Source organism: Phocoena sinus, chromosome 11, assembly GCF_008692025.1.
Source record: "Phocoena sinus isolate mPhoSin1 chromosome 11, mPhoSin1.pri, whole genome shotgun sequence".
In the NCBI taxonomy this organism is placed as follows: Eukaryota; Metazoa; Chordata; class Mammalia; order Artiodactyla; family Phocoenidae; genus Phocoena; species Phocoena sinus.
The window spans coordinates 47,321,903-47,334,802 of NC_045773.1; the positions used below are offsets into that span (position 1 = coordinate 47,321,903).

The 12,900-nt window shown below is 37.9% G+C and overlaps 1 protein-coding gene across 2 annotated transcripts in view; it reads left to right on the forward strand.

Moving 5' to 3' along the window:
• KIF15 (kinesin family member 15) overlaps positions 1-12,900 on the forward strand; it is a 74,810-nt gene that overhangs the window by 25,933 nt on the left and 35,977 nt on the right. For both annotated transcript variants that reach the window (XM_032648011.1, XM_032648010.1), the window contains 3 exons: positions 9,351-9,560; positions 11,209-11,334; positions 11,501-11,623. In XM_032648011.1, the coding sequence (XP_032503902.1) occupies positions 9,351-9,560; positions 11,209-11,334; positions 11,501-11,623 (459 nt within the window). The remainder of the gene's footprint in view (positions 1-9,350; positions 9,561-11,208; positions 11,335-11,500; positions 11,624-12,900) is intronic.

The window sequence follows — 12,900 nt, forward strand, 5'->3', positions numbered from 1 at the left end:
GTCTCTACAAATGACCCAATTTCATTCCTTTTTATGACTGAGTAATATTCCATTGTATACATGTGCCACATCTTTTTTATCTATTTGTCTGTCGATGGGCATTTAGATTACTTCCATGACCTGTCTATTGTAAGTAGTGCTGCAATGAACATTGGGGTGCATGTGTCTTTTTGAATTATGGTTTTCTCTGGGTATATGCCCAGTAGTGGGATTGCTGGGTCATATGGTAATTCTATTTTTAGTTCTTTAAGGAACCTCCATACTGTTCTCCATAGTGGCTGTATCAATTTACATTCCCACCAGCAGTGCAAGAGGGTTCCCTTTTCTCCACACCCTCTCCAGCATTTGTTGTTTGTAGATTTTCTGATGATGCCCATTCTGACTGGTGTGAGGTGATACCTCATTGTAGTTTTGATTTGCATTTCTCTAATAATTAGTGATGTTGAGCAGCTTTTCATGTGCTTCTTGGCCATCTGTATGTCTTCCTTGGAGAAATGTCTATTTAGGCCTTCTGCCCATTTTTGGATTGAGTTGTTTGTTTTTTAAATATTGAGCTGCATGAGCTGTTTATATATTTTGGAGATTAATCCTTTGTCCATTGATTTGTTTGCAAATATTTTCTCCCTTTCTGAGGGTTCTCTTTTCGTCTTACTTGTAGTTTCCTTTGCTTTGCAAAAGCTTTTAAGTTTCATTAGGTCCCATTTGTTTATTTTTGTTTTTATTTCCATTACTCTAGAAGGTGGATCAAAAAAGATCTTGCTGTGATTTATGTCAAAGAGCGTTCTTCCTATATTTTCCTCTAAGAGTTTTATAGTGTCCAGTCTTACATTTAGGTCTCTAATCTATTTTGAGTTTATTTTTATGTATGGTATTAGGGAGTGTTCTAATTTCATTCTTTTACATGTAGCTGTCCAGTTTTCCCAGCACCACTTATTGAAGAGACTGTCTTTTCTCCATTGCCTCTTTTGTCATAGATTAGTTGACCATAGGTGTGTGGGTTTATCTCTGGGCTTTCTGTCTTGTTCCATTTATCTATATTTCTGTTTTTGTGCCAATACCATATTGTTTTGATTAGCTTTGTAGTATAATCTGAAGTCAGGGAGTCTTATTCCTCCAGCTCCAATTTTTTCCCTCAAGGCTGCTTTGGCTCTTCGGGGTCCTTTGTGTCTCCATACAAATTTTAAGATTTTTTGTTCTAGTTCTGTAAAAAATACCATTGGTAATTTGGTAGGGATTTCATTCAATCTGTAGATTGCTTTGGGCAGTATAGTCATTTTCACAGTATTGATTCTCCCAATCCAAAAACATGGTATATCTCTCCATCTGTTTGTATCATCTTTAATTTCTTTCATCAGTGTGTTATACTTTTCTGCATACAGGTCTTTTGTCTCCCTAGGTAGGTTTATTCCTAGGTATTTTATTCTTTTTGTTGCAATGGTAAATGGAAGTGTTTCCTTAATTTCTCTTTCAGATTTTTCATCATTAGTGTATAGGAATGCAAGAGATTTCCATGCATTAATTTTGTATCCTGCAACTTTACCAAATTCATTGATTAGCTCTATTAGTTTTCTGGTGGCATTTTTAGGATTTTCTATGTATAGTATCATGTCATCTGCAAGCAGTGACAGTTTCACTTCTTTTCCAATTTGTATTCCTTTTATTTCTTTTTCTTCTCTGATTGCCGTGGCTAGGACTTCCAAAACTATGTTGAATAATAGTGGTGAGAGTGGACATCCTTGTCGTGTTCCTGATCTTAGAGGAAATGCTTTCAGTTTTTCACCATTGAGAATGATGTTTGCTGTGGGTTTTTCATATGGCCTTTATTATGTTGAGGTAAGCTCCCTCTATGCCTACTTTCTGGAGGGTTTTTATCATAAATGGGTGTTGAATTTTGTTGAAAGCTTTTTCTGCATCTATTGAGATGATCATATGGTTTTTATTCTTCAGTTTGTTAATACGGTGTATCACATTGATTGATTTGCATATATTGAAGAATCTTTGCATCTCTGGGATGAATCCCACTTGATCATGGTGTATGATTCTTTTAATGTGTTGTTGGATTCTGTTTGCTAGTATTTTGTTGAGGATTTTTGCATCTGTATTCATCAGTGATATTGGTCTGTAATTTTCTTTTTTTGTAGTATCTTTGTCTGCTTTTGGTTTCAGGGTGATGGTGGCCTCATAGAATGAGTTTGGGAGTGTTCCTTCCTCTGCAATTTTTTGGAAGAGTTTGAGAAGGATGGGTGTTAGCTCTTCTCTAAATGTTTGATAGAATTCACCTGTGAAGCCATCTGGTCCTGGACTTTTGTTTGTTGGAAGATTTTTAATCACAGTTTCAATTTCATTGCTTGTGATTGGGTCTGTTCATATTTTCTCTTTCTTCCTCTGGATTCTAACCTGGCCAGTTGATTTTAAACAATTTTTTTGTATGTAATATTTGATGCATATACAGTATTGCCACATGCATATAACTTACTAAGCATAATGTTAAAATGAACTTTCAGGACCCCATTAGACAATTTAAATATCACCAATATTACCATTCTACCTGTGTGCTTCTTTCTATCTCATATCCCTGGTTCCTCCCTAAACATAAGCACTGTGCTGAATGTCATTATCATTTTCTTCTACTTTTAAATCACATATGTATGTATTTCTTAAAATGTTAGTATTGCCTGTTTTTGAGTTTTAAAAAGAGGTATGTATATTGCCTTCTATAACTTTTTTAAAGTCAGCACAGTGTATGAAATTCATCTATGTTGCCTTTTTTTCACTGCTGTGTAATCCATTATATGAATATTTATAAATAAATATATATATATATCAGGGTTCATTAATTTATTCTTCCATCTTCAGCAAATCTTTTTCAAACATCTTAAACTGTGACTCTCATAGTAAGAGAGGGGTTTTACTTGTGATCCGGTGTATGTATATATGCATATTCAAAAAATAATGTTGAGATTTTGATTAGAATTGCATTGCAGTTAGAGACCAGTTTGGAGGGATTGACATCTTTACAATAGAGTTCATACATGAACATGGTATGTCTCTTCATTTAATTGGGTTTTTAATGTCTTACATTGCAATGATTTTCACCATAAAAGTCTTACCTTTTTTTTGTTACCTTTATTCTAATATACCTTATATTTTTTATTGCTCTGGTGGGGGATAACTTCTTTTTAAAATTACATGTTGTCGGGCTTCCCTGGTGGCCCAGTGGTTGAGAGTCCGCCTGCCGATGCAAGGGACGCGGGTTTGTGCCCCGGTCCGGGAGGATCCCACATGCCGCGGAGCAGCTGGGCCCGTGGGCCATGGCTGCTGGGCCTGTGCGTCCGGAGCCTGTGCTCCGCGGCGGGAGAGGCCGCAGCAGTACTGCCAAAAAAAAAAAAAAAAAAAAAATTACATGTTGTCTGTTATGTATATAAATGCAGGGTTTTTAATAGAATGCTTTTATAATCAGCCACCCTGTTAACTATCTTATAAAATCAAGGATGTGTGTTAAATTTTGTCAGATGCTCTTTCTACCTCTACTGCGATGATCACGTGGCTTTTCTCATTTAACATGTTAACATGATAAAATATTGGATTAGGTTTGTCAGTATTTTGTTTATCATTTTTCATCAGGGCTTAAGATTGAGATAAACGTATTTTTCCTTTTTCCTACTTTCCTTGTCTTGCTTTATTACCACCTTTATGTGTTTTCTGGAAATATGTGTGATTAGAATGACCTGTTCTTAAAAAGCATGTAGCACTCATCCCCAAAACATCTGGGCCTTGTGTTTAGTTAGATTGATTATTTGTTTATTTATTTATTTATTTGGTAAGAAGATTTTTAACAACAAATAAAAATTCTTTAATAGACCTATGCAGGCATTTTGGGTCAGAAGTCTTGCTAGGTTGTGTGTTCCTAGAAAAATTTTAGTTTCCTCTAAGTTTTCAAATATATTGGCATAAAGCTGTTCCTAGTATTCTCATTTTAAAAATCTTTGCTGTAACTACAATTTTGTTCTCTTTTTGAATAGTTGTGATGGTTTATATGGCCTTACTCTTTAATGTTTTATTTTTACTTTCTTTGGGTTTATCCTACTTTCCTTCCGACTTCTTAAGCTCGATGCTTAGCTCATTTTGGCCTTTCTTTTGTATTTAATGCTATAAATTTACTTAATATTACTTAAAGTTTACACAAGTTTTAATATCTTAACTGTCATATAGATCTATGTATTATTCCATTATAATTTCTTTTTTGACCCATGATTTATTTAGAAATGTGATTTTAAATTCCCCAATTTATGGGAAATTTAAATTTATTTTTCATGTTGATAGTTAATTGCATTGGGATCAGAGAATGTGGTCTTGTGTGATTCCTAGTCTTTGAGATTTATTGAGAAATTATTTATAGATTAATACAATGGCCAACTTTTATAAGGGTGTGTTTGAGAAGAATTTACATCCTTGGGTATAGGTTTTTATATTTTTACTAATATTTTTTTGTCTGTATAATCTGTCAATACTTGAGATATATTAATCTCCAACTAAAGTGTTGGTTTTGTCTTGACTTTTGTCTATATAAGTAAATATATATGTATACATATAGAGATAGACTTTTATTAGGGGCATATGCAAGTAGTAGAATTAATATATCTTCCTTTGATTTGAATTCGTAGTTTTGTATTTATATTAACACAGTTTTCTATTATTTTTTTAATTTTTATTTTTGGCTGCGTTGGGTCTTTATTGCTTTGTGTGGGCTTTCTCTAGTTGTGGAGAACAGAAGCTACTCTTCGTTGCGGTGCGCAGGCTTCTCGTTGCAGTGGCTTCGCTTGTGGAGCATGGGCTTAAGGTGCACGGGCTCAGTAGTTGTGGCATGGAGGCTCTAGAGCGCAGGCTCAGTAGTTGTGGCACATGGGCTTAGTTTTTCCATGGCATGTGTGATCTTCCCGGACCAGGGCTTGAACCCGTGTCCCCTGCATTGGCAGGCAGATTATTTTTTTTTTTTTTTTTTACGGTATGCGGACCTCTCACTGCTGTGGCCTCTCCCGCTGCGGAGCACAGGCTCTGGACGCGTAGGCCCAGTGGCCATGGCTCACAGGCCCAGACGCTCCGCAGCATGCGGGACCATGCCAGACTGGGGCACAAACCCGCGTCCCCCGCATCAGCAGGCGGACCCCCAACCACTGCGCCACCAGGGAAGCCAGCAGGCGGATTCTTATCCACTGTGCCACCAGAGAAGTCCCTAGTTTTCTATTATTAGCACAGTTTTCTATTAACATATTTTGCCTTAAAAATTTATTTTGTCTGATATTGACATACCATTCAGCATTCTTTTGATTAGTTATTTGCCCGGTATATGTTTTCCCATCAGTCCTCTGTGTTTTATTGTTTTAAGTTTTTCTACAAGAAAAACCACGTAGTTATATCTTGCTTTAAAAAAAAATTTTTTTTTGTGACAGCATTTTACCTAACTTTACATAAGTATGATTGTTGATATTGTTGGACTGGTTTCTACCATCTTTCTTAGTGCTTTGTGTTCTGTTTTATTCAATGCTCTTTCCCCTTTCTTCCTTTCTTTTTTAAAAATATTTATTTATTTATTTGGCTCTGTTGGGTCTTAGTTGCAGTATGCAGGATCTTTAGTTGGGGCATGTGAACCCTTAGTTGCAGCATGTGGGATCTAGTTCCCCAATCAGGGATCGAACCTGGGCCCCATGCATTGGGAGTGTGGAGTCTTCACCACTGGACCACCAGGGAAGTCCCTCTTGCTTCTTTTTAAGATGAGCAATTTTAGGTTAACAGCAAAAGTGAGGGGACTGTACAGTGATTTCTCATATATCCCGTGCTCCCCCAAATGGGTAGCCTTCCCCATTTTAAACATTCCCCACTAAAGTGGTTCAATTGATGTACTTACATTGACATATCGTAATCACCCAAAGCCCATACTTGACATCAGAGTTCACTCTTGGGTTGCCTTTTTGGTTTTGATCCCGTATGCAGCACCATTTGTTTAAAAAAATTTTCTCATTTGGTTGCCTTTGCACCTTTAAAGAAAATCAATTGACCGTACGTGTATGGGTTTATATCTGACTGTATTCTGTTTCATTGATCTGTGTGTCTGAATCAGTTACCAATACACAACTGTCTTAATATTGATATTGTTGCTCGATATTAGGCAAACCTGAGGATATCATAGGTTTGGTCCCCCACCACCACAATAAAGCAAATATTGCAATAAAGTGAGTCACATGAATGTTTTGGTTTCTCAGTGCATATAAAAGCACTCTTCTGTAGTTTATTAAGTGTGCAATAGCATTATATCTAAAAAAAAATGTATATACCTTAATTTAAAAATATTTTATTGTTAAAAACTGCTAACCATTCTCTGAGCCTTCAGTGAATCATAATCTTTTTGCTGCTGGAAGGTCTTTCCTCAGTGGTGATGGCTGCTGACTAATAGGGATGGTGGTTGCTGAAGGTTGGAATGGATGTTGCAATTTCTTAAAATAAGACAACAATGAAGCTTGCTGCATCAGGGGACTCTTACTGTCATGAATGATTTCTCTGCAGCTGTTTGGTACCATTTTACCCATAGTGGAACTTCTTTCAAAATTGGAGTCGGTCCTCTCAAACCTTGCCCCGCTTTATCAACTACGTTTATATAATATTCTAAATCCTCTGTTGTCTTTTCAACAATCTTCACAGCATCTTCGCCAGGAGTAGATTCCATTTCAAGAAACCACTCTCTTTGCTCATCCATAAGAAGCAACCTCTCATCTGTTTTATCAGGAGATTGCAGCAGTTCAGTCACATCTTCAGGCTCCACTTCTAATTCTACTTCTCTTGCTATTCCTACCACATCTGTGTTTTTTCCTCCACTGAAGTCTTGGACCCCTCAAAATCACCCATGAGGGTTGGAATCAGCTTCTTCCAAAGTCCTGTTAATGTTGATATTTTGTCCTCTTGCCACGAGTCGTGAATGTTCTTTATGGCATCTAGAGTGGTGAATCCTTTCTAGGAAGTTTTAGTTGACTTTCCTCAGATCCATGAGAGGAATCACTATCCATGGCAGCTTTAGTCTTATGAAGTATATTTCTTCGATAAGATTTGAAAGTCAAAATGACTCCTTGATCCATGGGCTGCAGAATGGATGTTGTATTAGCAGCCGTGAAAACAACATTAACCTTGTTGTACATCTCCACCAGAGCCCTTGGGTGACCAGGTGTATTGTCAATGAGCAATACTATTTTCAAAGAAATTTTGTTTTCTGAGCAATAGGTCTCAACAGTGACCTTAAAATATTCAGTAAACCATGTTGTAAATAGATGTGCTGTCATCCAGGCTTTGTTGTTCCAGTTATAGAGCATAGGCAGAGTAGATTTAGCATAATTCTTAAGGCTCTAGGAATTTTAGAACGGTAAATGAGCATTGGCTTCAACTTAGTCACCAGCTACATTAGCCCCTAACAAGAGAGTCAGCCTTGCTTGACACAGGGTTGCCACAAACCTTCAATTTGTAAAAAACATAATATCTGCAAAGCACAGTAAAATGAGTTAGGCCTGTATTGTTATTGCTGAGAAGTACGTCTTGAGATCAGGTAGAGTAAGTTCTCTAATTTCTTAACAATTAGTTTGGTTATTCTTTAGTCCTTTGCATTTTCATATACTCAGATTTAGTTTGTTAGTTTCTACAGAAAAGACCGCTGGGATTTTTGAGTGGGATTGGGTTGAATCTGTCGATCAATTTGGGGAGAATTAATATCTTAACAATATTGAGTCTTCCAATCCATGAGTATTCACCAAATAGTTTTGTGTTTTGTTTTTGATTTTTGTTTGTATTTGGCCTTTGCATAAGTATTTAAATAAGCAGACTTGTATTTGCTTTTTCACCTTATATTGCACAAATGATAGCATATTTTACATTTGCTTTTTAAAATTTTTTATTTATTTTTATTTTTATAAATTTATTTATTTATTTTTGGCTGTGTTGGGTCTTCGTTGCTGTGCATGGGCTTTCTCTAGTTGAGGCGAGTAGGGGCTACTCTTCGTTGAGGTGCACAGCCTCCTCATTGCAGTGGCTTCTCTTGTTGCGGATCACGGGCTCTAGGCACGTGGGCTTCAGTAGTTGTTGCACATGGGCTCAGTAGTTGTGGCTCGCAGGCTCTAGAGCGCAGGCTCAGTAGTTGCGGCACACATGCTTAGTTGCTCCGCGGCATGTGGGATCTTCCCGGACCAGGGTTCGAATCCGTGTCCCCATCATTGGCAGGAGGATTCTTAACCACGGCACCACCAGGGAAGCCCTGCACTTGCTTTTTTAAGCTAATAGTATTTTGAAATTTGTCCCATGTTTGAGGATCTCTCTCTCTTTCTCTTTGCAGCTGTATGAATGTATCATTATCTACTATTTAATATACAGTATTTAGTGTTGTGAAAAGGAAGCATGAACTACTAACCAAAAAAATAAAGATATAAACAATTTCATTTTTATGCTCTGGCTGGTTAATAGAGAGGGTTATAACAGCTCTGTTTATTGAGTGTATGTGCTAAGCCCTGTGCTAACTTCTTTTGTATACGTTATTTCATTTAATTTTTTATCTACTTTTTGAGATAAGCTACTAATTTCTTCATTTTATCCAATACATATTATGACCATGCCACTCAAGAATGTAGTTCTCAGACTATGGGTGTCCCATAGGAGGTTGTTAGAAATGCAGGATCTCAGTCTCTACCTCACGTCTGCTGAGTCAGAATCTGAATTTTAACCAGATCCTAGCTGATTAGCATTCATATTACAGTTTGAGATGTTCTGCCCTGTGAGGTAGGTACCCATATTCCCATTATACAAATATGGGACTGAGCCTTGAAAAGGTCAACTGGCCCCCAGACCACAGAACTGGTAGATAGTGGAGCCAAGAGTTGAACTCATGTTCATCCTGTTCTAGAGTCTGCAGTCTGAACCTTCATGTATCTGCTTGCCACAGGGAATAGGGAGGGAAAACAAATACTTTGTAGACCAAAAGAGCTAATAAAACTTTGGGCTTGAAGGTAATTTTAAGATTTATTTTATCTAACTTTCTCACAGTCTCGGTAAAGAAGAGGGTTCAGAGAGATTTTGCGATTTGCATTGAGTTAATACAAATAGAGAAATGGCAAAACCCATTCTAGATCCTATGCCTTCTGATTTCCTGCTTGTTTTCTTTCATAACATGGAGAAGAATCAAAAAAGGAAAGGGAAAGGAAAATAATTTGAGTGTATTCCTCATTAGATAGTCTCTCACCACTCTTTGCAAATTTCCTACTGATGTTCGTGACTGTTGTGACCACTTGGAAGTCGTGATAACGTATTTTCCTTTTGCCTAGGTGTTGTCTGGAGGGTGGAGAAACAGACGTGTGGCATCAACATCAATGAACAGAGAATCCTCTAGGTCTCATGCAGTCTTTACAATTACAATAGAGTCGTTGGAGAAAAGCCATGAAACTGTGAACATACGGACCTCCCTTCTCAATCTGGTGGATTTAGCAGGATCTGAAAGGCAAAAAGATACCCATGCAGAAGGGATGAGATTGAAGGTAAGAATGGAATTATGGTCTTCAATTCTTGACTGAATTATTACTAGAAGTCAATACCAAGCTAAGTGTTTTGAGGGCTACAAAGGGTTAAGAAATTGCTTTCATCCAAAAGGTATAGAAATTTTTGTTGTGGGGTAGGGACAGTAAACATACATGGGATATGACAAGTGTCAGTAGCAAGATATTTGAATTCATGCCAAAAGGGGTGATATTATGAGTGGTAGCAGGGGTCAGAGGAAGAAGGGTGTGACATGGCCTGCTTGGGGGAAGCATGGCAAAGTAGTTCTTGAGTTAAGGGTTAAGGACCTCATTCTAGGCTAAGGTATTACCAGAAGTTCTTGCTAATATGTATTGCTAATGTTTATATGTATGGTAATATGTACTGTCAATAAAATGTGTGTGGCGGTCCAGTGGTTAGGATTTCGCTCTTCCAATGCAAGGGACACAGGTTCAATCCTTGGTCAGAGAACTAAGATCCCACATGCCCTGCGGACAAAAAAAATAAATAAATAAAAATAAATAAATAAATAAATAAATAAATAAATAAAATGTGTGTGGATTCTACAGTTTAGAATATATAAGGGCGGGGGGTGGGGGAGAAGAGTCAGAAATGGTAGAGGAGAGGGTCTTGTTTGCCTTAAAAGTGAGGGTTTGAGCCGCTTGAGCTCTCAGGCAGTTTCAGTCTGTCTCACATTTGTGTTTCTATGGGGACATGAAGCAAAGAAAAATAGCATAAGTTCAAAATAGGACATATGCTGGGCCCATTCTAAATGCTTTATATATATTAGCTATTTAACCGTCCCAACAACTCTGGGAAGTGATCCTATTATCCTTTCTATTTTGAAGAAACTGGAGGAAATTTTCCAGGGGCACATGGCTAAGAGTCGCTGAGATTCAAATGGTAATCCAGATCCACAGACAGGGCTGTCAACTGTGACCCTAAACCACCTTTCTGAATGGTAACAGATAGTGGCAACTCCGAATTCATCACATCTTGCTCAATAATTTCTATTCCTCCTCTCTTTTTTTCTATTCTCCCACTTCTGCAGACCCAGTTATCGAAATATGCTCCCTATGGTAAAAATCCAGTGTAACACGTTTAACCCAAACATTTTTCTTTTCTCCTGAAACCAGTCTTTTAAAGGGGTTTTATTATACATTACATTGTAGAATTAGACTGAATGTTCTCTTGTAATATGTTCATTGGTGGCTTTGTGGGACATGGGAGTGGGTTATTGGTTACCATACCCTTATAATGTAGCAAACATTTTAACATAAAAGGATTGAAAAATATGCCTATTAATGCACTGCAACTTTTTTTCCTCTGTTCTCTTCTAGATTTTATCCCTACCTATAGGTCAGTTTAAAACTATTACAATTAGGAGGTGACACTGATATTTTTTTCCTTCACGTGATTTTTGTGTTTGTATTTGAATAGTACTAAAATTGCAGTGTGTGCTTTGGATAGGAAAAGGTTAGTGGACAGTTGAGGACATCTTTTTGCTGAGAAGTTAGTTACCTTAACTAATATTGTCCCTGTCTTGCCTTTCCATTCAAAATTGCCACCCTGCTAGGTATATTTTAATTCAAAATACTAAAAAGATATCAGTGCACCTCAATTTTTTGTTCTTTTTCCCCAACGCCCTAGGAAGCAGGTAACATAAACCGATCGTTGAGCTGCCTGGGCCAGGTGATTACTGCGCTTGTTGATGTGGGTAATGGAAAACAGAGACACGTTTGCTACAGAGACTCCAAACTTACCTTCTTACTCCGGGTAAAGTAGATAATTGGGTTCCTGGGCCCCTGTTTTGGTTATGCTCGCTGTGGTTGGTAGTCGGATAATCTCTCAGCCTTGGTGCTAATAATATACATTTTCTTTGCTTAAAAAACATCTTGTGGTTTCTCCCCTGAAAATGTGTACCATTCATATCATTAAACAGGATTCCCTTGGAGGTAATGCCAAAACAGCCATAATTGCAAATGTTCATCCTGGATCTAGGTGTTTTGGAGAAACCCTATCAACGCTTAATTTTGCCCAAAGAGCCAAGCTGATTAAAAATAAGGTAAAATACTGAGTATGCTTAAGTAAATTAGAAGAATGTTTAAGCTTGCAGTATCTCACTTTTGTGATTGCCCTCATATTAACATCAGCTTTTAGTTATTGTATTTCTCTGTTGCGAAAGCCTAACTCTAAGCAGAGTTTCTCTTTTATCTTTCCAAGCCTTCTATATCGCTCATGTAATTTGAGACTAGAATAGGTCTTGTCATTATTGTTTGGCTAGTTTTTTCTGAAGGGAAGGCAAAGTTTTTCTTTTGTAATTGGGCTGGAGACTAAATTTATTTACTTAAACCACGCTATCGGAGCTGGGTGCTGGGAGCAGGAGGATCCGCTATGAACGTAATTGGATGCTATTGACCAACTTTTGTCTTTCAAGTTGTCTGTAACTCTAAGGATTCCTCATTTTTCTTTATATACAAGAAGTTTCCTTGATACTTGTGTACACCAGTGGTCAGAAAAATTCCTGTAAAGGGCCCAAGAGGTAAATAATTTCGGCTTCTTGGACCATATGGTCTCTGTCCCAACTACTCAGCTCTGCCTTTGTAGTGAGAAAGCAGCTGTAGATGATATGTAAACATATGGGCATGGCTGTGTTCAAGCAGCGCTTCGCCAACCCCTGGTGCAGACTGTCAAAAGACCAAGGAGTTCCCCACTTGCTTTGGAGAGGTTGGAGGGCTCTTTGGTTCTAGGCAAAAGAATCAAAGGGCACAAACTGGCAAATTAATTTCCTCTCTCTTTCAAAGGAGAAAGTGGTCATTGTTACCTCCCAAAATAGACTCCCTGGTGATCTTATCATGGTAAAAGCAAAGAGGTCCATGTTGCCTCTTCCCTTGGGTGAGGCAGAAGAGTATAGGTCTGGTTATTCATTCATTTTATTGGAGTATGAACCCCCGTGGGATATTTGTAATATGAGGAGGAAAATCATTAGAGCTTCCTGACCCTATCTCTTGGGACTTACTAGAAGATTTTGGAGAGTGGAGAACTGCAGGGATAATTAGAATTATGATGTCACCGATATGACAGTGATGTCACAGTGTATAGGAATGCCTTTTAATGAGGCTGTCCATAAGAATCAGAAATAACTAGAAACGGCTTAACACATGAAATAACAAAACCAGGAGCCTTATACTAGTCCCTGCCAATGGTGAGTCCTCTGCTGCAGCCTACCAAGGGAAGGTGGCTCGGATGTCTGGAATTTGTTTAAGGGTGAACAGTCCTTCCCAGTGGGCAGACCCAGCTACAGACAGGAACATGGGGACCTTGGGGCTGTCAGAGGTTTCT